Source organism: Dasypus novemcinctus, chromosome 13 (assembly GCF_030445035.2).
Source record: "Dasypus novemcinctus isolate mDasNov1 chromosome 13, mDasNov1.1.hap2, whole genome shotgun sequence".
In the NCBI taxonomy this organism is placed as follows: Eukaryota; Metazoa; Chordata; class Mammalia; order Cingulata; family Dasypodidae; genus Dasypus; species Dasypus novemcinctus.
In genome coordinates this window covers 97154824-97180653 of record NC_080685.1, presented here as the reverse complement: position 1 = coordinate 97180653, position 25830 = coordinate 97154824, and the positions used below count along the sequence as shown (strand labels likewise).

The window sequence follows — 25830 nt, the reverse complement described above, 5'->3', positions numbered from 1 at the left end:
TTTTAAACCCAAGAAATGGTAAAAATTTGTTTAAAGAAAAGACAGGGGAAACGGACTTGGCCCAGTGGTTAGGGCGTCTGTCTACCACATGGGAGGTCCATGATTCAAGCCCCGGGCCTCCTTGACCCGTGTGGAGCTGGCCCATGCGCAGTGCTGATGCGCGCAAGGAGTGCCCTGCCACGCAGGGGTGTCCCCCGCTTAGGGGAGCCCCACGTGCAAGGAGTGCGCCCATAAGGAGAGCCGCCCAGTGCGAAAGAAAGTGCAGCCTGCCCAGGAATGGCGCCGCCCACACTTCCCAAGCCGCTGACGACAACAGAAGCAGACAAAGAAACAAGACGCAGCAAAACAGACACAGAGAACAGACAACCGGGGGAGGAGGGGGGGAATTAAATAAATAAATAAATAAATCTTATTTTAAAAAAAAAAAGAAAGAAAGAAAAGACAACTAGAATATATCTAGGAATCTAAAATAATGTGGTATTTATGGTAGCTAAGTGCTACTACTGTGTATTCTTCTTCAGCAAACCCCAATTTTAAATGCTGTTGTTTAAAAAATAATAAAAGTTATTGAAATAATGAAAATGCTCTAACAATGATTGAAGTGATCAATGCACAACTATGTAATTATACCAAATACCATTGATTGTCTACTTTGGATGAACTATATGCTTTATTAATATGTATTAATAAAACTGATTTGTTTAAAATAATAATAAAAGGCCTTCAAGAGCCTTCTAGAACAATTTCTGACATTCTTATAGTGAACTCAGCATCTTTACTGTATCTTTTACCCTGTTAAATTAGCTTCATTTTCAAATCTTTCCTATTTTTGCCAGTGGAAGGATTCATACTCTTTCTGAGTTGGAAGAGCTGGAATACATCACCAAGTTAAATCTTCTACACAACACTGAAAATTCCATCCAACATCCGTATTGAAAAGATGCCATCTAGCTTTGTATAAGAACATCCAAAGATGGGGAAATTTCTAGCTTCAAAAGACACTACTTTTTCAACTAAAACTATTTTTCTTTCCTGGAATTGATCAATCTCTTTGCCCCCAACCTACCTACCTCCACCCAAAACAAATCAAAGCGTAACAAAATGTGCCACCCTCCACTCCAATACTCTTATACTCTTAAGCAGTCACATTAATTTCTACTTCACAATGTTGGCTGGATTCATCACTTGCTATCTATTCCTACAAATGATACCCAACCCTACCTAATGCCCTTCCCACCATTTACTTCATCACTTACACACTTAGTATTTTAGTAGCTGTAAAGTTTTCCTGATCTAATTTATCCTGCATAATACTGTCAAGATAATTTTCCTAAAATAAAAGAACTTCATTACATACTTCCTATATTGAAGAAAACTATAGGGTCTTTCTTTTTGACTTAAACACAAATTTCCTCCTATGTATCTGCAAGGGACCTTTATACTTTGGCCCTTACCCCGGATCTCTATCATAAAGAAGCCTCTTCCTACCCCTGCTAATTTCTCTCTCACATACTGTGTTGATTAGTCCTTTGCATTCAAGTTTGCCATCCTAAGCAGATAATACTCTTCTTGAGAAAAGACTGTTTTATACTTCCATTGACTTATCAATAGCAATTAGCACAATAATGAGCATGTAAGTATCTGGGGAATACCTGTTGACTTTGTTTTTTTTAAAAGTGCTTTTAATTTTCCCCGACTGGATTTATATTTTGAATGTATTAATACCAAACCATTGCTCAATTATTCCCTCTGCTGGAAATATCCTTTTCTGCTCTTATGTATGCAAAAAATCCTACTCCTCCTTCAAACCTCAACTGAAATATCCTCTCTAGGAAGTCTTCCCTGATTCCCCTAGCCACAAAGAATGATACCCACCTGTTTTCCCACAACAATTTACTTATAAACCTACCCTATACATTTTACCTAGATTGTGTGTTCTTTAAAAAAACAAACAAACAAAAAACAGGTGGAAAAATTCCTATCTTCCTCATCTTTCTATGTTACTCTCTTCCCCAACCACTTTCCACAGTGCCTAGCACGGCGCCTTACATGAAATAGGAGATCAAAAAATACTTGTGGAAGGAAATGGATTTTCTTCATCAAAATTTTCCCTAAACAAAAATAACAAATACAACCAAATTAATAAGTAAAGCACTTTAGTAAATGTTTATTTCTAGTTATTTCATTTAACAGCCTATTGTAATTATCCAATGATTACTAATATTCTTTGATAAGTTATGGGGTAACCTAAAGATAAGGGAATGAATCACATGATTTTTCAAGTTATTTATTGTCATTGTTAATCAAGTATTTTTAATATATCTTTCAGGTTGCTTCTCCCACCAAACGTAATAGGAATAATATGGCAAATATAAATATACTTAGGGTATTTTCTAGATGATGAAACATTTATATATATTTTTTACAAGTCATATGATTTTAATAAGTCAACCTCAAAAGTAATATTCAACTTCAGTGTATGGATGGTAGAGTGTTAAGTTTTTGGTTATTGATCATTCTTTTTACAATAAACATAGGATGTAATAAATGTAGTAAATTCTAACCCAATAACCCATAAAATGTGAACATTTTCCTATTATATGAAAACACCCAAGAGTAAGAGACAGCGTAAGAAATACTAATCTAGTATATCAGTCAGTACTCTAAAAATCTGAAATCTAGCCAGAGTCCCACTATTTATTAGTTGTGTGAACTTGAACAAGTTAGTTAACCTCTGAGTTCCAATTTCCTCATATTAAATTACAACAGCATCTGCTCAATCTGTCTGGATTTATGTGAGGATCAAATGAAGTAGCTAATGGGAAAGTTAAAGTATTACTGAACTTTCACATATTACTTTACATTATATAATGCTAGTGAATGAGATTGTCATTTAATTTTCTGGAAAATTTGTTTAAGGTCAGAATTACCATTTCCTTGAACATTTTGTAGACACTTTCTGTAAAACTGTCTGGACCTAGTGTTTTCTTATGAGAAAAAATGTTAATTATTCCATCATTTTATTAATGATTATAAATTATTCAGGTTTTCTGTTGGAGACAATTTTGTTTAAGACATATTTTTCTAGAAATTTCTCCATTTTGTCCAACTTTTCATGTCTTCATAGTGTTTCTTCCTTTCTGAAAGATTCTAACAATTGCGAACACATATGGTGCAGTATTTCTGAAGCACCACTCCTCTGCCTCCTCCCAGGCCCTCATACATATTTCATTTGTAGGTATTTGTTAACCTGTCCTTTGTAGGGGAAGACCCAATAAGACTACTAAATCATAGCACATGCAGAGAGGCAAACACAGGATATTCAGAAGAATAATGTAAAAGTCTTAAAAGAAAAAAAGAGAAAGAAAAAAATGAAAAAGACTTTATATTAGAAGCTTTTGTAAGATTAGATTGGGCCTTAAGGGCATTTAAGTACTATAATTGTTACAGATATAAAAATATATTTAGGCTTCACCTGAAATACAAGTTAAGACTTGAGAAATGGTCAACCTATATCTTGTTTTTAGATTTAACATTTTCAGTGATTTAAATACTAGAATGGCAAAAATCCTAGTTGGAAATCTGAATTAAAAAAACAAATACCTAAATTAAAATAACACTTTTGTTAAAATAGTTAAGATGAGTGTCTTTTTCTACTGATTCTTTTCTTACTTTACCAGTTCACACAAGCAGGAAAGGACTTTGAGCAAACATTGCTATGGAGCCAGAAAAGCACTGACTTGCTTATCTGAGGACCCTCTAAGTTTCAAACACATGATGCTTACTCCTATAGCTATTTTCCCTAATTACTTATCTTGATAAAAATTGCTAAGCGTAGGAAAGAAATGATTTAATGTAAGTGGAAAAAAAATAGTCAAGCTTCAAAAGACCAAATATCTAAATGACAAAATGGAGACATAACAAATTACCCATACTACGAAACTTTCAAAGTATTAAACACATGTGATCAAAATAGTAGTTGATCATTAAATAACTTAAAGAACAAGGTTTCACCATACTTATTCGCATGTATTCTTTAATAACATACCTCAGGAGGTTTGAATTCTTCAATTCCACCTTCCATTTTCTGTTTAAGTGCACTGTTTACTTGCTTTGCATTCTGAACCTTCAACAAAATAATTCAAAATGTGAATTAGATCACATACTTAAGTGAATGTTTGAGCACGCAATAAATGAAAAGGTCATAATGATGGTGGTTAATATTTATAGGTGCATATTGTGTGCAAAACATTATTCTCAGTGATTTATATATAATAAATCACTCACAACAATCCTACAAAGTATATAAACTGAGTTGTTATAACGTGACATATACCTTCCTAAAAGTCACATTTTCAAAATCAGTGTTATAACAGTTCTACTTCTATTATAATCTTTTTACAGATGAGAAACGTGAGGTAGAGAAGTTAAGAAACTTCCCTAAGGTTACGAATATAAGAGGCAGAGTCTAAATTTGAACCATACCAAGTTTATAACTATCACTCCACTAGCAATATTATTAGTTTCCACTTAGAATATCAAGGATTAGAATGTATTCTTTATTTTTTTGTTAGCATTTTTTTTTCCTCAATAGGGATGATTCAGTATTGATAAAATGATTTGTCAATTTTTTTTTCCACCAGAGATCTTAAAAATGCAACTAAAATGTATAAATCTAGGATGGTTAATTGGTCAGCCATGTAAGCTATATATAGAGAGATAAAATATAAAGTCTCAAACCTAAAAGATTTCATAGATTAGCAGGTAGATAGATAAATTAAAAAGTATGATAAATGCTAAAATACCTAACCCAAACTTAGAGAAAGAGAGAGAGAGAACAAGGTAACAAATATGTTTTAATGCTTGTGTTTGTTAGTGGGCAGGTGGTGAAGAAAATTAGGGAGATGACACCTAAATTGAGCTGTAAGGAATTAACAACAATCAAGCAGGTAGACAATATTGGGGGAAAGAAAAGCATTCAGGAAAGCCCTGAGGCAAGGGCAAGAAATTAGGCTGGGGAGAGATCAAGGAATTTGCATTTACCTAAAAACTGTAGGAAACATAAAGGTCTTTTAAGTTACGGGAGCAACATGACCATGTTTGCCTTTTAGAGAGACATCTCAGTAGTGATGTGGAGAATACAATGGTATTAAGGAGGATGGAAATAAATTTAATAATCCAGGTAAGAAAAGTTGAAGACTTTAAAGCAGTAAACATTTGATTGTGGAGAGTAAAGGAGAAAGAGGAATCAAGGATAACTCTTGGCTCCAAAACACTGGAAGAAAACAGCAAGCCTGGAATTAATAAATATTGAGTTAAGGGCCTATAGAGCGTAACATGATGCCAAATGGTCAGCCACTACTCAGTCTTAAATGTGACAAAGTTTTAAATCACAGGAGCCAAATGAGTTGTGTGTTCTTAAAACTTAGAATTATAAAACCTTTTCTGAAAAAATTTACAGTAAAAATGTAGCTGAGTGTACTAGTGCTAGGGAACAAAGATAACTGGGGAACTCAGATAACTAGTGAAGGTGTGGAAGAATTCAGTTTGGACATTGCATGTGAATGTGTTTGGGAAGTAAAGTAACTATGGATAACAAAATTTGTAAATCCATGATTGCAAACTTTTACTATGTCATACACCAGGTGAATAATAAAGGAAGAAACTCAAAGTTTAAAAGAAAAAATTATTTTAAAAGAATATCAGTAACAATAGTTCATAACAGGAGTAGCAGTGTTGAGAGTGAAGTATTAATACAAGAGACTGAGTACATTTTATTCCTTCATTATTTAAACAAAAAGTCTTTGAGTACTTTAAAAATATTGTCTGAGGCAAAGCTTTTTAGAAATTCTCTAAAAAGGAGTGCTGCTGCTTAGAAGATGGGAGTTCTTTGTAGGCATGTACAGTTTGACTAAGCATCCAATCAAGTATCTAACTCAAGAGCACCCAGTTTTGCATAAATCAAGGGAAAGGCATTCAGAAAAGGAATAAATGGTTACTTGACAGATTGCTGAGCAGTTAAGGTAGATAAGACCAAGAAAAGGACATCAGAGCAGGCAACTTGCACATAAATGATCTTAAGACCTCTTTTTCCATACTAGAACTGGAGTGAAATGTGAAGCAGAAGCTAGTCTAAAAAGTGTTAGGAAAAAAAATGGTGGTAAGAAAGGGGAGGAAGCAAAAGTGGTGTATTTGTTCAGTAAGACTGCTGGAGAAGGATAGAGAAATAAAAAGAGCAGTTTGGGTGAGAAGGATTGCAAGATTAAATTTATGTGAAGTGGTATAACATGAATTCTAAGTAGCTTGTGATAAGCCAAGTATGTATATTGTATTCCCTAAAGAAATTACTAAAAAAATGCAAACAGATATTACTGAAAAATATAAATATGATCATGTTACACCTCTCTTAAAAGTCTTCAATGGTTTCTTAACTCAGGATGATTTTCAAATATCTTAACATGGCCTTTTTCTAAGTATTCCTTAAACTGTTCCCTATCTACCACTGCTGTAATCAGCTAAAGGCAATTAGAAATTAATGAAGAGCTTTAAGATGAGTGACCTTGATGAAACCAGAATTTTAAAGGTAACACTGGCAACAATGTGTAACATGGAGATGAAGAGAAGTGGACAGCAAGGAGCATCAACAAGGTAGTTACTATCAGACAAGAGGTAATAAGGGTCTGAATAAGGACAGGAGACGTGGGATAAAAAATAAGGAGATAGACTTAAAGAACATTTCAGAGATAAAATTGATGTAATTTTGTTACCACATGCGTTTGTGTGTATTGTGGGAGTGATAAAGGCAAGGGATGAATCAAAGACGACTCTGTTGTCTCAACAGACAGGGAACAGAGGAAAGAACATATTTTGGGGATGATGAGATATCTAGCAGGCAGCTGGAAATATAGCTATGGAGCTCAGGAGAGAAGTTACAGCTGAAGAAGTATATTCAGTGGAAAACAAAAACAAGAAAAAACAAACAACGGGAAAAGATGACCCAGAAGTGTGATTATCACCCCCAATTTCACAGATAAGAAACTGAAGCTTAAAGAGGCTATTTAATTTGTCCAAGATCACAGAGCAAAAAGGTAGCAATGCTGGTTCTAAAATCCAAGATAAAAAGAGCCATCCTATAATTGTGTAACAAGGTAAACTTTAAACAATGAGACTTAAGTACACAGGGGACTCAGAAAATCTGCAAAGCACCAAGTTTAATCTAGGTAAAAGCTGATAAACAAAATGGACAGAATCATAAAAAATAGGATTTTTAGAAAATACCTGACGTTTTAAAGAGATCAATTCCATGTCCAGTTGCCTCAGAATGGTGTTTGCGGCATTGGGACTGCAGGAAACAGCTACCACATCTTCCTGGGTTAAATACATGCCCTTAGGTGGACGGCACTTAGAACGCTGAGAATGATGGCGATGTTGTAAACTCTGATACTCTCTCCTTCCTAGTCCAATCTTGCTAGTTTGGACAGGTTGTTCAGTATTACCCTAAGCGAATAAAGAGAAAAATAGATCATTTGGTTTTGTAAAATGTATAAATCGAAAATAGTCTATTACTAGAAATATCTGCTGCACTAAGTATATCTCAAAAATACTTCTAACCAATTATATTATGTACGAGCCCAAACACAGACACACACACATAAAAAACATGTACCTCTACAGACAGGAACTCTTTCAGAACTAGAAGGTTCCATTAAAGAGAGTCATGTCAGTTGGTATAGTTGTACAAACACACACACCTACACACATACAAAACATATAAGGCTCTAATAAATCCCCGTCTCCCCCCAAAAAATAAATGCTACATAACATATGCTTGGTAAACCACTTTAAGAAAATTTGATTTCTAGATCCAGAGGATAATGAGTAAACGAAAAAATCAACTATTCCTGTTTGTTTCAAGATGGGACATATTTTTCCTCAGCAATGAAGGGCAAAAAAAGAAAAAGGTATATAACTTATTAAATGTAAAGTTTTTGATTAAAGAAAAGGGGCAAAATTGGGAATTATGACGTGGCAAATTAGACAGCTCACACACAAAAATGTCTCATTTCATTCTTATGTTAGATTTGTTGAAAGAGAACTATGCCTTGAAAGTTAAAAAAGGACATAGGATTATTTTTACTCTAACAATATTTCTAAACTCCAAGTCCATTTATGTATGAATGAAATAAAATGTGAATTTATACCTCAGAAGAGGTTAGGAAAGTTCTAATAATATTAGTAATATTTTATTATTACTTCTAATATTCTTAAAGTGTGGCATAAAAATACAATGGTATTCTGTATTTCTGAGACAGGAATTTATTAGATACTGGGTCCTTTAGGTTGAAGGCTATTTAACTAGATTTAATAATCCAATTCTTCAGAAAAAGAACTTTGAGTAAAATTAATAGAACTGTATATGAAAGCATAATCACTTCACTGCTTAAAACACAACTCAAAAGCATGGCAGAACTCCTCCTAGCATAGCATTTCTAAAATTGCTAGATCAGATATTAAAAAAAGAAATCTTTCAAAATTCAATGTGTAGCTGGCGCAGAAAAGTGAGGAGATTCCTCAGAGGCCAGAAATGATGAGAAAGCAGGAATCCAGAAAGATAAGCAAGTATGCAGGAGATGGCATTTGCCTAAAGGTCAGGCTTCAGTGGAAAACATAAGCAGGGCACAGGAGATAAAGCCCCAACTCTGGAAGGGGATCTCCATCACTGTGCAAAGTAGAAAAAAATTACCCCGTCCTGTAGAGGTAGAAAGTGATTAAAGCGAGCCATACCTATCACACCCTTGGCTGGGTGGAAAGAAACCAAAACAGTCTCTCCTGAGGATCCCTAACTACAGACTTGCATTCAGACAGGTTTGAGACGTGAATTTATATGATTTGTCTGCTGAAAAAACCCAAGTCAAAAATTTAGTTTCAAGTGTCTCAAGTTGCTGTTATCTACAGACACTTGGCATAATCAAATGAAAATCCTCTCCAGAAAAAAATACTTTAAACCCAGGTCTCAAATATTTTCTACAAATACTGTGAGGAAAATGGGGTCACAACCAGAAACTGCTAAACTCACAAAGAAACAAGCTCCGTGGAAGAGAGATAGAAGAAACAAACTGAATTATACCTGCAAAGATTGCAGGCATTAGAAATTACTGAACAAAGCGAATAATGTGTTATATATATATAAAGATATAGGGAAGTGGACTTGGCCCAATGGATAGGGCATCCACCTACCACATGGGAGGTCCGCGGTTCGAATCCCAGGCCTCACTGACCCATGTGGAGGTGGCCCATGTGCAGTGCTGATGCACGCAAGGAGTGCTGTGCCATGCAGGGGGGTCCCCCATGTAGGGGAGCCCCACGCACAAGGAATGCATCTCGTAAAGAGAGGTGCCTAGCGCCAAAGAAAGTGCAGCCCACCCAAGAAATGGCGCTGTACACACGGAAAGCTGACACAACAAAGAGACACAGATTCCCAGTGCTGCGAATAAGGATAAAAGTGGTCACAGAAGAACACAGAGCAAATGGACACAAGAGAGCAGACAACTGGGGAGGGGGGGAAGGGAAGAGAAATAAAAAATAAATCTTAAAAAAAAAAAGATATAAAAGACAGAATTGAAAATATGATGAAAGAATGATAGTCTATCAAAACTAACCATACAGATATGCAAAAGAAACAAATAGGATATCTAGAAAAAATATAAGCAGGATTAGGAACTCAATGGATGGGTTAATAACAGATTAGACAGATCTCAAAAGAAAATTAGAGAATTAGAGAAAAATATTCACAATGCAATGTAGAAAGATGGATAGCCAAGAAGACAGAAAATATGAGTGTTAAGAGACATGGAAGATAGAATGTGAAAGTCCAATATAATTCTATTATGAAAGGAGATCTCAAAGGAAAGAATAGAAAGAATCAGGAAAAAGCAATATTCAAAGAGGTAACAATTGAAAAGTTTACAGAACTTAAGACTTACAATTCAGGAAGCACAATGAATCCCGAGCAAGCAAAATAAAAAGAAATCTATACTTAGATATATTATAATGAATATAATAACCTCATCTATAAATCTAATCCCAGTGAAACTAAGGTTTCAAAAACAAGGGAGAAACAGGCATTTTGGACATACGAAAACTGTTTTTTATAGTCAACAGCTTCTCACTAAACAGCTTCTAAAGGAAGTGTCAAGAAAAAGGGAAACTGTTTTAGAAGAAAGGTCCAAGAATTAAGAAAGAATAGTGAATAAAATAAATTTTAAGCATGGGGGGGATCTAAATAAACACTGACTATAATATTTGATATGAGAGATTTAAAAAATCAAGATGTAACTAGAATTGTGGATAAAAGTAGCATATAAACCAGAAGGGTAGTGGTTGGAGTAGAAGCATTCTAAAAGTCTTGTATTAATTGGAAATTCGTTAAAACTACCCATGTTAGACTTTAAGTTAAATACGCAAGATAAAATTTCCAGAATACATAACAAGAATAGAAGCACAGAAATACTTCAAACTAGCAGAGTTAAAAAAAAAAAAAAAAAAGAAAAAGATGAATTCTTAATAGTAATAATGAAAAAGACCAGAAGGGGGGAAAAAAATAACTAGAAAAAGCAAGGCAAATAGAAAGTAAAAAATAAGAACAAAAATACAAAGATTTTGTTTTTTGATCCTAACCAATATCAATGAACAACCAAACTCTCCAGATTAAAGACAGAGATTGTCATACTGGATAAAATACAATATGCCAGCTATATGCTGCTTATAAGAGACGTAATATTATTACAAAGTCAATAAAAAATAAAAAAATTAAAAAAAAAAAAAAAAAAAAAAAGAAAGTAAATGTGAAAAAAAAAAAAGCCATATCAAAAGATGGAACGGTCACTACATATTGATAAAATGTTCAATTCAGCAGCAATTCTACAATTCTAGACTTGTATGAACCTAATAACCATAGCCTCAAAAATGTAAGTATTGCTTCTCAAAAATGGATCAGATAAGTAGACAAAAAACATAGCAGCAGCAACAAAAACCAAGCTAGCAACAAGTGACAACATTATAGATTTCAACCACAGAACTGACAAGCTTACATTATTTATAAATAAAACCCTGAAACTAATAATTAGATACATTCTTCTCAAGCATATATAGGAAAACTTTTTTTTTTATTCATTTTTAAAAAAATATTACATTCAAAAAACATGAAGTCCCATTCAACCCCACCACCCCCACCCCGCACTCCCCCCACAGCAACACTCTCCCCCATCATCATGACACATCCATTGCATTTGGTAAGTACATCTCTGGGCATCGCTGCACCTCATAGTTATTGGTCCACATCATAGCCCACACTCTCCCACGTTCCATCCAGTGGGCCCTGGGGGGATCTACAATGTCCCGTAATTGTATAGGAAAACATTTATAAAAATCGGATACTCTAGACGTTCAAGTTATAAAATGAGCCAGCAAATTCTTCAACATGCCTGCTTTTGAGAAGTGGAGTATGTATCTCCTCTCTTTAAAGCTGGGCCAACTATAAAGACTTGCTCTGACAAGAAGGAACACTGAGTAACTTGTGAGTGCAGCTCAGAAATGATGTGTAGCTTCTACCTAGTGCCTTGGGGATGATTACTTTGGGGGATACCAGACAACATGATGAGAAGCCAGATTACTTAGAGGCTACCAGGCTCATGTAGCTGCTCAAGTGGACAGCCCAAATGAGCTCTCAGCTAATGGGTATCATCAACTACCAGGCATTGTGTAAGCCATCTTGGTCATCCAGCCCAGTCGAACCTTCAGATGACTACAGGCTCAGTCAATATCTGAATATAACTGTACGAGAGACACCCCATTAAAAACTGCCCAACCAAGCGTTACCTGAATTCCTGAACCACAAAACTGTGAGCAAAATAAAATGGCTGCTAGAAGTCATTAAGTTGTAGGGTAATTTGTTACAAAGCAAGAATAACCGGAACACAGACCATAAAATAAGTCTCAACAAATTTCAAAGAATAAAAATTGTTAGAAACAAAACAAAACAAAAAAAAGAAATATAAGTTGGAAATTAAAGAAGCAAACAAACAAAAAATCACTTCTGAATAAAATGTGAGTCAAAAAGGAAGCCGTAATGGGAATTTAAAAATACTTAGTACCAAATGTTATTGAAAATGTTATATATCAAATTTTATGGAATTCCACTAAAGCAGTATTTAGAAAGAAGTTTAGAGCCTTAAGTGCCTACATTAGAAAAGAAGGCTGAAAATAAAGCTAAGTCTAACTTTGGAAGTCTAAAAAATATAATGGAACAAACCCGAAGAAAGAGGAAGCAGAGAAATAATCAAGAGCAGAAAGCAATGAAATAGAACATAAAAAGACAACAGAGGGAAGAGGACGTGGCTCAAATGACAGAGCGTCAGCCTACCATATGGAGGATCCAGGGCTCAATACCCAGGGCCTCCTGACCTGTGTCCTGAGCTGGCCCATGTGCAGTGCTGTCATGTGCAAGGAGTGCCATGCCATGTAGGGTGCCCCCACATAGAGGAGCCCTACACGCAAGGAGAGCGCCCCGCAAGGAGAGCCGCTCCTTGTGAAAACAAGCACAGGAGTGGTGCTGCATACAAGGAGAGCTGATGCAGGAAGATGACACAACAAATAAGAGATGCAGTTTCCCAGTGCCACCTGATAAAACAAGCAGACGCAGAAGAACACACAGCAAATGGACACAGAGAGCAGACAATGGAGAGGAAGGGGAGAGAAATAAATAAATCTTTAAAAAAAACAGACAGACAATGGAGAAAAGACTGACAAGATTAATTTAAAGAGGGAAAGAGAAAAGTCATTAATAAATACGATTAATGAAAACAGATGTAATTAGATTCAAAGACACTAAAAAAAAGCAGCTATTATTATTTTTTTAAGATTTATTTTTATTTATTTCTCTCCCCCCCCAACTGTCTGTTCTCTGTGTCTATTTGCTGCGTCTTCTTTGTCCGCTTCTGTTGTTGTCAGCAGCACGGGAATCTGTGTTTCTTTTCATTGCATCATCTTGTTGTGTCAGCTCTCCATGTGTGCGGCGCCATTCTTGGGCAGGATGCACTTTCTTTCGCTCTGGGTGGCTCTCCTTACAGGGTGCACTCCTTGTGTGTGAGGCTCCCCTACATGGGGGACACCCCTGTGTGGCATGGCACTCTTTGAGCGCATCAGCACTGTGCATGGGCCAGCTCCACACGGGTCAAGGAGGCCTGCAGTCTGAACCGCGGACCTCCAATGTGGTTGACGGACGTCCTAACCACTGGGCCAAGTCCGCTTCCAGAAAAATAAGCAGCTATTATGAACAGCTTTATGACAATAATTTTAAAAATATAAGCGAAACTGACAAAGTCCCAGAAAATTATAAATATAACTGATTCAGTAAACAAAAAATCTGAATGTTCTTTATATTCATAATAGAAATTGAATAGTTTAAAATCTTACTTTGAAGAAATCTCAAGGCCTAGCTAGACAGTTTTACAGGAAAGTTCTAATAAACATTAAAGAAACATATAAATCCAATTTCTCACAAAGTCTTTCAGATAATAAAAAAGGAGGGAACTCTATCAATCTCATCATATAAGCTTTGTATAACAATGGCATCAAACCAGATAACAATAGTACAAGAAGGAATTTACCCAATCTCATTTATGTTAACAGAAACAAAAATTCTAAATAAAATACTAACTGAATCCAACAAGGCGTAAAAAAGAAAAAGCGGGAAGCAGACTTGGCCCAATGGATAGGGTGTCCACCTAACACATGGGGAGGTCCGCGGTTCAAATCCTGGGCCTCCTTGACCTGTGTGGAGCTGGCCCATGCGCAGTGCTGATGTGTGCAAGGAGTGCCGTCATGCAGGGGTGTCTCCCGTGTAGGGGAGCCCCACGCACAAGGAGTGCACCCAGTAAGCAGAGCTGCCCAGCGTGAAAGAAAGTGCAGCCTGCCCAGGAATGGCACTGCACACATGGAGAGCTGACACAACAAGATGACACAACAAAAAGAAACACAGATTTCCGGTGCTGCTGCTAAGGATAAAAGTGGTCACAGAAGAACATGCAGTGAATGGACACAGAAAGCAGACAACTGGGGGTGGGATGGGGGGAGGGGAGAGAAATAAATACAAAATCTTAAAAAAAAAAAGCATCTGATAAAATGCAACAAACTCTCTGTGATTAAACACTCTTAGCAAACTAGGAAAAGAAATAATGGCAACTTCTTTTAAATGATAAAGCATATCTAGAAAAAACATCAAACATTTTGAGGGTAAAACATAGTATCAGAAATAATACAAAAATGTCTGTGATCATATCTCTTATTCACCATTATACCAATAATCCTAAATTCAGTTAAGGGAGAAGAAAATGAGGATTGAAGAGAAACAAAACTGCTATTATTTTCAAATAACACAAATCTCTATGTAGAAAATCCAAAAGAATATACAAATAAATTATATAAGGTTTCATTTCTCCCCAATTTATACATAAGAGCCAATGGAACATCCAAGGACTATTCTAGGAATCTTACAGGCTGAAGAGCAAAGCGCCAAGAAGAGTCAAGGTGCTCACTCCTTAAGAAGAAACATCAAGTAATGGAACTTGCTTTAGCAGCTGTCAAGATGTATAAAGATATATTAATTAAGACAGAATAGAACTAGGAATATTTAATTGACAAAAGGAACAAAATAGAATAATGCTTATACAGAAACCTCACAAATGAAAACAGTGGCATTGTACAACAGCCAAAACCGATGTAGTTACTTCCATACTAAAAAACAATTAAAAATGGATGTCTACTTCAGAACATGAACTAAACTAAATTACTAGCTACATCAAGTATTGAAATGTAAAAAGGAGAACTTTTAGAAGAAAATATAAAAATACTGGAATTTGAAAATTTATATGCTTTTGCTGAAAAGCATGTCCATCAAAAGCATGTAAATAAGAATAAAAAGATAACCCATGGATTACTAAAACATCTTTGCAACACATTTCACCAAAGGATTATTATACACAATATTATAGAGAATTCAATTAAAAAATTGCTTTATATAAAAACAATTGAAAAGTAGATTAAGCAAATAAAATCAAAACAAAACAAAACACAAGCATTAAAAAAAAGATACGAGAATAGCCAATAAGCAGAAGGAAAAGTGTGCAGCCTAATTTCATGAATGAAACTCAAGAACATGAGATACTATGCCAGTGACCTTTGTCATCAACTGTAATTCAATTCAAGTCAGATTCTCACTACTTGGAGTTAGGCCAGATTCCACAGATTAAGGATAAGCCTCCACAGGACTGCCCTCACTTAAGACACCAACCATAATTTGGGGGTCCCCAGGGCAACCCTCACTTCTGACCAACTGGCTACAAATTCAGGGGTTCCCAAAACTGCCCTCAGATTTGGTAATTAGCTAGAATGACTCACAGAACTCAGGAAGCACTATACTTACAGTATTTTTACAGCAAAAGGACACAAAGAAGAGATGCATAAGGCAAAGTCTGGGAGGTTCTCAAACGCAAAGTTTCCATGTCCTTTCCATGTGGTATCAGAATGTGTAACTCTCCCAGTACACAGATGGTTTTTTAATCAATCATGGAAGCTCTCCTGAGCTGTGTCTAGAGTTTTTATTGGAGTCTTATTACATAAGCATGAATGATTTAATCAGTGCCCTGTGTGGGTAAATTTCAATCTTAAGCCCTTACTTTCCCTTCTTGGACATCAGGCTGACATGCTATGGCTCAAAGTCCAAACCCCGAATCATCTGGTTGAGCAGTTGCTCAGTGAGACACTGCTGGCATTTTTTGGCAGTACAATATGTGCTGTGTTTTTCAGGAGAGTTGGCATCCCTTTCCCTTGCCCACTACATGTTAATGGTGCCCCACAATCACTTTAACAATAAACAGTGCCTCCATAATTTTCAAATGCCATTTTTGTTGTGACAATGCTAAACCTAGATGAGAACCACAATTCCAAAGAACATATGTACCAGAACATGTTCATATCAGCATTGTTTATAATAATTTAAAATCTGGAAACAATGTTTATTGAGAGAAGAATGAATATGTTGTTGTATGTGCATAAATGGAACACAACATATTAATAAAAATAAATAGCAAAAACATGTTGAGAAAAAAAAGGAGCTGAAGAATACATACAATATGATTCCATTCAATTAAAGTCCAAAAAGGGGTGAGACCAAATGATCTATTGCTCAGAGATACCTACATACATGATGAAACTACATACAAAAAAGGCAAGTGAATTAATAAATTTCAGGATTGTGGTTCCCTCAGGAGGGGAGGAAGAGAGGACTTATTTTTTAAGTTTAGTGTTGTATATACACTGGTGTTTCTTTTATTATTATTCTTTAAACTGTTCATACCAATTATACATACTCTGTGTATTAATTAATTTCATAACTCAAAAAAAATTTACATTTGTGCAAAAGCAGATAAAGGAATGAAGTCAGAGGTATAAAGTGCCAGTTCTGGACCACAATCTTGCAGGATCTGTTTAACTCTTTTTAACTTACTCTCCCTCGTAGTATTTGTTAATAGGAGGAGATCATGGGCAAACAGACCAAATGAGTATGTATCATCTTAGTCAGCTGGGCAAAAGAATATTCCACATATACACATTTTCTAAATAACTGAAAGCAAATCACTAATCTCTCATACAGTTTATATTTTCCCATTCATTATTATAAATTTTATTGATTGATTACCAAGTACAAGGACCTGGAAACAAAAAGATAGTTAAGACACAGTTCTTGCTCTTAAAGAACTCATCACCTAGGGAAGTGCAGGTGGGGCAAGGGAGACTATGAATAAACAAGTATCACTCAGTGAAGTTACTGTAGTAATAGATTTAAAAAAAAATAAGGAGATGGCCAATTTAAGATAAGGCATAGGAAGATCTTACAGATAAGCTACAACCTGTGGAATTATGAGGATTTTCCTAGGCAGATTTGGGAAAAAGAGAATTAAAAAAAGTAAGGGAACATGAGAAGCAGATGTAGCTCAAGCAATTGGGTGCCTGCCTACTACATGAGAGGTCCCAGGTTCAGTTCCCAGCACCTCCTAAAAAAAAGAAAAGAAGCAGAGCAAATACAGAGAGCACACAACAAACAGACACTGAGAGCAGACAGCAAGCACAAACAACTGGGGTGGGGGGGGATAATAAAAATAAATCTTAAGAAAAAAAAAGGGAACAGATGTGGCTCAAGCAGGTGAGTGCCCACATACCACATGGGAAGCTCTGGGTTCAGTTCCCAGTGCCTCCCAAAGACGACAAGCAAGACAGCAAGCCGACACAATGGCAGGCTTGGCAAAATGATGCAATAAGAAGGCACAAAGAGGAAACACAATGAAAGACACAACAAGGAGGGAGTGGATGTGGGTCAAGCAATTGGGTGGCTCCCTCCCCCATGGGAGGTCCAGGGTTCACTTCCTGGTACCTCCTAAAAGGAAGGTGAGCAGATAGTGAGTGCAAACAACTGGGGGGGGGGGGCAGAATACATAAATATATACCACTTAAAACAACAACAACAACAACATAACCATGGGACAAAAGCTAGGGAACTAAAGAACATATCCAAAATGCTGTTAATAATCTGAAATGGGTGGGGTAGGGAATGCCTAGCTAGACTCCAGGCTTTATCCTATACACAAAGCCATGGAAAAACATCAAGGCAAAGATCTGGTTTTGAAAAGATCGCTTTGGCAACAAAGCAGAGAATGGACTGGAAAAGGTGATATGGACAGTCCAGACTGTCAGAGGTTAAGTTAGGATAGAGAATTGTTGCAGTCTTTCAGAGAAGCAATTAGAACCTAAAAATACGGAGGTCATACAGAAGAACAAAGAGGAAAATTTCAGTTATTTGAATCAAGTGTGAGAGAGAAACAGAAGTCACTAAAATTGAGACACAATGGTTAAAAAGGTAAATAGGAATTAAGAAGAAGGCATTACAGTGAATCTCTCATGATGATGGAGGAGGTTGTTATGGGGGGAGGAGTGGGATGAGGGGGGTGGAGGATATGTGGGGACCTCATATTTTTTGAATGTAACATTAAAAAATAAAGACAAAAAAAAAAAGTGAAGCCATTACAAGTCAGAGACTTTCAGGGAAAAGGGAGGGGCCAACAGCTTGAAATGATATGGAAAGGACAAGCAAGCAACAATAAAGAAAGAAATCACTGGATTTGGCAGTTAGGAGGTCATTGGTGACTTCTGCTGGCAATTTCATTGGAGTAATGGGACACTGAAACAAATTCAAGAGTGAGGTAGTGCTAACTAAAAAGTACAGTTGTTTCAAGAAGACTGTTTAAGACCATTATGTTTTTAAATGAAAGACTTGATCGTATTCACAGGCTGCAGTGAAAAGGTTGAAAATACGGAGAAGAGAAAGGATAAATGATGGAGAAAGTCCCGGAAGAGATATAAAGGGATGGATAAGATCAAATAAGTGATCAAATGAGTGATCAAATAAGCAGGGGGTGGGAGTTGGTGTAGCTCAGTGGTTGAGTGTCTGCTTCGTATGTACAAGGTCGGGTTCAATCCTTGGTACCTCCAAAAATAAAAAAAATCAAATAAGTAGTGAGACTGTACAGAACAAGAGAAGGCACCTTTGTTCTTCTCATGAAAATGGAGGAAGGAAGTATTGCAGCAGACTGTCCATTCAACAAACATTTACTGGATATCTGCCATTAGTCAGGTACTGTGCAAAAAGGTAAGAGATGTAAGATGAATAACTGAGTCCTTGACTTCATAGAGCAGGAGAAATCCAAGAACTAATAATGTCTGAAGTGCAAATACAGTAAGATGAAAAGAGCAGAGAAAGTTGTGATTTAGCAGAGAGGTTAGGGAAGGGCTGATATTTAAGGGAGTTCCTGCCTGGTATTTTCTCTGTGAAGTATAAGGTGGAAGAATGGTGGGCATTGTGTAGAAAGGGATGACTGTTCAAAATAATTGCTAAGATAATAAAGCAATAGTAACTTTTATACAAGACTTACTATGTCCTGGGTACTATAATAAGCACTTACATATATATTACCTCTTTGATTCTCAAAACAGTCTTACTGTTTTCATTTTACCAATTACAAATAAAATAGGCTTACAGGTGAAAATTTAAAGGCACTAAGGACTACACTGAGATAAGAAACTTTCTGTAGTAAGAACAATTTACTAATATATTCTCCTGCTCCGCCTCCAGAACCAAGAAGAGCTATTGATCTAGGATTGTAGGTTTACAGGGCCAGGGAAAGTAGAGCAGAAATACAAGGTAAATGATACTGGGAGAGAACAATTTAAGTAGCTGATCATTGGGTCTATGGCTCAGGGAAACAAATGTAAGGAATAAGCCGAAAGATTTGGGAAAAAAATGGAGTCAAAAGAATCGGAGAACATTTAATAGCAGTAAGAAATGGGGAAAATATGAAGTTGAGGTAACAGTGGGACTTTAAAATTTTCATAAATGAGAATTTAAAGTAATGACAGGCCAGAATGGGCCATGGCATTGAGAACCTTAAGAGGAATGAGTGATTAAATTGGATAAAGTCACATACCTGGTAAATGTTAAGTTTAAGCAAACTCAGATCTACTGTCTCAAATATCAATTTTTTTTCACTATTTCACCGCTGCCTATACCTCACAAGCCTTTTTCCGTCAATATTCTGACTATATTTTATAGAATTCTTTGTCTTATTAAAGAAGGCATGTGTATCAATTTAACCTTTTCTTAATGATTTTGAGTTGTCATCATTATCATTATACTGAGAAGTGTGAGGCTACTTAAGGGATTTTCTAGTTGAGGATTCTTCCATCTCCTGAAAATTGAGTTTTAAATTTTCAATGCTTGTCATAATAACTGCTACTAATAATCTCTAATTTGCTACAGAGGGGATGAATAAAATCTTTTTAAGTAAAACTAGGCAACGAAAACAAAAAGCTTAATTTTGTAATGAGTATATCATCTGAGGATGGTTTTCTTTTCTATTAGGGCTTTTATACTTCTGAGTATTTATTAACCCCAAAAGTACTTAGATTACAGGCTCATTGAGGTTCTAACAATTAGTATTTCCCAACTCTTCTATAAAGCATGGACATTTACTACTTCCTTGTGGCTTGCTTGCTGTCTGCTGTGTCCACTCACTGTGCATTCTTCTGTATGTCTATATTTATTTTTTCTTTATCCCCACCCCTTGTGGCTTGTTTATTGTTTTTGCTCTCTGTGTCCATTCACTGCATGCTCTTCTGTAGTTTCACTTGTCTCCCTTTTTGTTGTGTCACCTTGCTGAGTCGGCACTTCACAGCGCTTGCAGGCCGGGCGGCACTCAGCAGCATTCAGGCAAGCCTGCCTTCACAAGGAAGCCCTGGAACGTGAACCCAGGGCCTCCCCTATGGTAGATGGGAGCACAAATGATCGAGCCACAGCCGCTTCCCCCTAAACAATTATTTTTAAAAGTATTTCTTAATATGAAGAATAGTCATTCTTTTTTAAGGGGAAAGGGGAAATAAAATAACTTATTTTTAATCTATTTTGCATTTTTCTCATATTTTCTACAATGAACATTTCTTTTATAATCAGAAAAATGATACTTTAAAAAATAAGATGACTAAAAGCACACTCACTAAATAATTTATTGGAATAATCTCCGTGGATGTTTGATGTTTTTATATGTCATAAGGGTGGCAATACTCAATGAGCAACAGGATCCATTACAATATATTTAATAATAGCAATATAAACATGTATACATAAGATAATTTATAATTAGGGAAAAACTTAACTTTTTTTTTTCCTTTTACTTTTTTTCTCCTTTTATTAGAGAACTTTTAGGATTACAGAAATATCATGCATCAAAACAGGGTTCCAATATACCAATCTATCCTTAACACCCTGCACTGATGTGGTACATTTGTTAAAATTGATGAAACTACATTTATATGATTTTACTATTAATTACAGCCCATGGTTTAACTTAGGATTACTGTTTGTGTTGTGCAGTTCTATGAATTTTATTTTTAAATTTTAATCCTAGCAACATATATACAACCTAAAATTTCCCCTTTTACCACACTCAAATATATAATCGAATGTGGTAAATTAGGTTCACAAGGCTGTGCTACCATTACCGCTGACCATAACCAAAACCTTTCCATCATCCTAAAGACAGAATCTACTTTTTAAGCTTTAACTCCCTCTTTGCTAACACCACCCCATGTTCCCTGGTGACTTATATTCTAGATTCTCATTCCAAGAGTTTGCTTATTCCAAATGGTTCATACAGTGAGTTCATACAGTATTTGTCCTTTTGGGTCTGGCTTATTTCATTCAACTTGATGTCTTCAAGGTTCATCCATGTTGTTGCACATATCAGGATTTCATTCCTTTTAACAGCAGAATAATATTCCATTTTGTGTATAAACCACGTTCTGTTCATCATGCATTGGCTAGTGGACACTTGGGTTTCTTCTATCTTTTGTCAATTGTGAATAATGTACCGTGAGCATCAGTGTGCAAATATGTGCTTGAGTCTCTGCTTTCAAATATTTTGGGTATAAACCTATGAGATTGCCAGTCATATGGTAATTCTATGCTTAACTTTCTGAGGAATTGTCAAACTTGTCTTCTACTGCAGCTATACTTTTTACATTCTTACCACCAATGAATGAGTATTCCTTTTCTCCACGTGCTTTCTAAACTTAAAATTTTTCCATTTATTATCAGTAGCAGCCATTCTAATGGGTGTGAAATGGTATTACACTGTGGTTTTTATTTGCATTTCTCTAATGACTAATGATGTTGAGATTCTTTTCAAAGTGCTTTTTGGCCATTTGTATATATTTTCTTTGGAGAAAAGTCTATTCAAGTCTTTTACCCATTTTTTAACTAGGTTGTCTTTTTGTTGTTGAGTTGAAGAATTTCTTTACATATTTTGGATAATAAATCTTTATTGAATAGTGGTTTCCAAATATATTCTCCCACTGTGTAGGCTGTCATTTTTCTTTCATGAAAAAATCCTTCGAGGCACAAAATGTTTTTAATTTTGATGAGATCCCATTTCTGTTTTTTGTTACCTTCCTTGTACTTTGGGTGTAAGGTCTAAGAGATCACTGCTTAACACAATGCCCTGGAGATGCTTCCCTAAGTTTTCTTCTAGAAAAATGTTATGGTTCTGGTAGTTATAGTTAATTCTTTAATCCATTTTCAGTTGATTTTTGTATATGGTGTGAGGTGGGGTCCACTTTCATTCTTTTGTAAATGGAGATCCAGTTTCCCCGTCACCATCTGCTGAAGAGACTATTTTTTCCAGTTGAGTGGTCTTTGCCACCTTGTCAAAGGTCAGTGGGTTATAAATGTGAGGCCTGATTTCTGATCTCTCAATTTGATTCCATTGGTCTATATGTCTGTCTTTGTGTCAATACTAGGGTCTCTTCACTACTGAGGCTTTGTAATTAAGTTTTATATTTGGGAAGTATAAGCCCTTCAACTTTGTTTTTTTCAGGATAGCTTTGGCTATTCAGGGCCTCTTACCCTTCCATATAAATGCAATAATTGGCTTTCCCATTTCTGCAAAGAAGGTTGCTGGAATTTTGATTGGGATTGTTTTGAACCTGTACATTGCTTTGGGTAGAACTGACATCATAACAGTATTTTGTCTCCCTATCCACGAACATGGAATACCCTTCCATTTATTTTGGTCTGCTTTAATTTCTTTTTTATAGTTTTCTGTGTAAAAGTCCTTTACATCCTTGGTTAGATTTATTCCTAGATATCGGACTCTTTCAGTTGCTATTGTAAATGGAATTTTTTTCCTGATTTCTACTTCCAACTACTCATTACTAGAGAAATGCTATTGATTTTTGGATGATGATCTTATGTCTCATCACATTGCTTAATTCATTTATTAGCTCTCGGAGCTTTGCTGTAGTCTTCCTTTCCAATTTGGATGCCTCTGACTTCCCTTTCTTGCCTAACTGCTCTGTATAGAACTTCTAATAAAATGTTGAATAACAGTGGTGACAGTAGGTATCTCTCTTATTCCTGATTTTAAAATGAAAGCTTTCAGTCTTTCATCATTGAGTATGAAATTAGGTATGGGTTCTTTATATATACCCTTTATCATGCTGAGAAAGATTCCTTCTATTCCTAGTGTTGTGTTTTTATCAAGAAGGGATGCAGTATTTTGCCAAATGCCCATTCTGCATCAACTGAAATGATTATGTTGTTTTTATCCTTCAATCTGTTAATGAGTTGTACTACATTAACTGATTTTCTTATGTTGAACTGCCCTTGCATACCTAGGATAAGTCCCACTTGATCATGGTGTAGAATTGTTTTAATGTGCTTTTGGATTTGATTTGCTAGTGTTTTGGTGAGAATATTTGCATCTATATTCCTAAAAGATATTGGTCCATAATTTTTTTTTCTTGTGATAACTTTATCTGGCTTTGGTATAAGGGGGATGCTGACTCTGCAGAATAAATTAGTGAGTGTTTCTTCCTCTTCAATTTTCTTGAAGAATGTGAGCAGAGTTGGTATGAATTCTTATAGGAATATTTGTTAATTTCCCTGAAAAGACTTTCTTTTTATTGGGAGGTTTTTATTTATTTATTTATTTTATTTTATTTCTTAAATATTTATTTATTTAATTCCCCCCCCAGTTGTCTGTTCTCTGTGTCTATTTGCTGCGTCTTTTTTTTTATTATTTTGTAAAAATATTACATTAAAAAAAATATGAGGTCCCATTCAACCCCACCACCCCCACCCCACCACTCCCCCCCCCAGCAACATTCACTCCCATCATCATGACACATCCATTGCATTTGGTAAGTACATCTCTGGGCATCTCTGCACCTCATGGTCACTGGTCCACATCATGGCCCATATTCTCCCCCATTTCATCCAGTGGGCCCTGGGAGGATTTACAATGTCCGGTGATTGCCCCTGAAGCACCATCCAGGGCAACTCCAAGTCCCAAAGGCGCCTCCACATCTCATCTCTTCCTGCCATTCCCCATACCCATCAGCCACCATGTCCACTTTTCCCACTCCAATGCCACCTTTTCTCTGTGGACCTTGGATTGGTTGTGTCCGTTGCACCTCTATGCCAAGAGGAGGCTCAGATTCCACATGGATAGTGGATGCAATCCTCCTGCTTTCAGTTGTAGGCACTCTAGGCTCCATGGTGTGGTGGTTGTCCTTCTTCAACTCCATCTTAGCTGAGTGAGGTGAGTCCAATAAATCAGATTGTAGGAGCTGGAGTCTGTTGAGGCTCAGGGCCTGGCTATCATATTGTCAGTCCAGAGATTCAAATCCCCTAAATATATCTTAAACCCCAACACCATCTACAATTCCAGTAAAGTTATTTGCTGCATCTTGTTTCTTTGTCTGCTTCTGTTGTCGTCAGCAGCTCGGAAGTGTGGGCGGTGCCATTCCTGGGCAGGCTGCACTTTCTTTCGCGCTGGGCGGCTCTCCTTACGGGTGCACTCCTTGCGCGTGGGCCTCCCCTATGCAGGGGACACCCCTGAGTGGGGCGGGACTCCTTGCATGCATCAGCACTGCGCATGGGTCAGCTCCACACGGGTCAAGGAGGCCCGGGGTTTGAACCACAAACCTCCCATGTGGTAGACGGACGCCCTAACCACTGGGCCAAGTCCGTTTATTGGGAGGTTTTTAAATTGCTGATTCAATCTCTATACTAATTATTAATCGTTTCTGAGATCTATTTTTTTGTCGTTTTTTATTTTTCTATCTCTTCTTGAGTCAACATAGGCAGCTTTTTGTTTCTATGAATTTGCCCATTTCATCTAGCTAATCTAATTTGCTGGCATACAGTTGTTCACAGTATCCTCTTACAGTTCTTTATATTTCAGTGGGGTTGGTAATGATGTCTCCTTTTCATTTCTTATTTTCTGTTCTCATATTCTGTCAGTCTTGCTGAAGGTTTGTCAACTTTATTGATCTTTTCAAAGGAGCAACTTTTGGCTTTGTTGATTCTATTATTTTATTTATTTTTTTTAAAGATTTATTTTTTATTTATTTCTCTCCCCCTATCCCCTGCCCCATCCCCCCATTGTCTGCGCTCTTATATCCATTCGCTGTGTGTTCTTCTGTTTGCTTGCATTCTCTGAGGCACTGAGAAGCTGTGTCTCTTTTTTTGTTGCATTATCTTGCTACATCAGCTCTCTGTGTGTGCAGCACCACTTTTGTTCGGGCTGTGCTTTTTTTTTGCACAGGGCAGCTCTTCTTGCAGGGTGCATTTCTTACGCGTGGGGTACCCCTATGCAGGGGACACCCATGTGGCATGGAACTCCTTGTGTGCAGCACTGTATGTGGGCCAGCTCACCACATGGGCCAGGAGGGCCTGGGTATCGAACCCTGGACCTCCTATATGGTAGCGGAGGCTCTATCAGTTGAGTCACATCTGCTTCCCTCTATTGGTTTTAATTCTTTATGTCATTCATCTCCACTCTAATCTTTATTTCCTTCCTTCTGCCTGCTTTGGATTTAGTTTGCTTTTCTTTTTCTGGTTCTTTAGTTCAGAAGTTAGACCTCTGACTTGAAATCTCTTCTTTTAAGAGTACATTGTTTACCTGTGAATTTCACATTTCTCCGTTACTGATTTCTAGCTTCATTCCACTGTGGATAGAGAAGATATACTGCATGATTTCAATATTTTTTAATTTACTGAGACTTGTTTTGTGACTTAAGATATGGACTATCCTAGAGGATTCATAGGTACTCACAAGAATGTGCCACCTGCTATTGTTGGAAGAAGTGTTTCCATTATGTGTG

At 36.4% G+C, this 25830-nt stretch overlaps 1 protein-coding gene across 3 annotated transcripts in view; it reads right to left on the bottom strand.

Annotated features, from left to right (window-relative positions):
- RCOR3 (REST corepressor 3) overlaps positions 1-25830 on the bottom strand; it is a 58332-nt gene that overhangs the window by 15667 nt on the left and 16835 nt on the right. For all 3 annotated transcript variants that reach the window (XM_058275160.2, XM_058275161.2, XM_058275162.2), the window contains exons 8-9: positions 7279-7497; positions 4049-4126 (exon numbers count right to left, since the gene is read on the bottom strand). In XM_058275160.2, coding sequence (XP_058131143.1) covers positions 4049-4126; positions 7279-7497 — 297 coding nt within the window. The remainder of the gene's footprint in view (positions 1-4048; positions 4127-7278; positions 7498-25830) is intronic.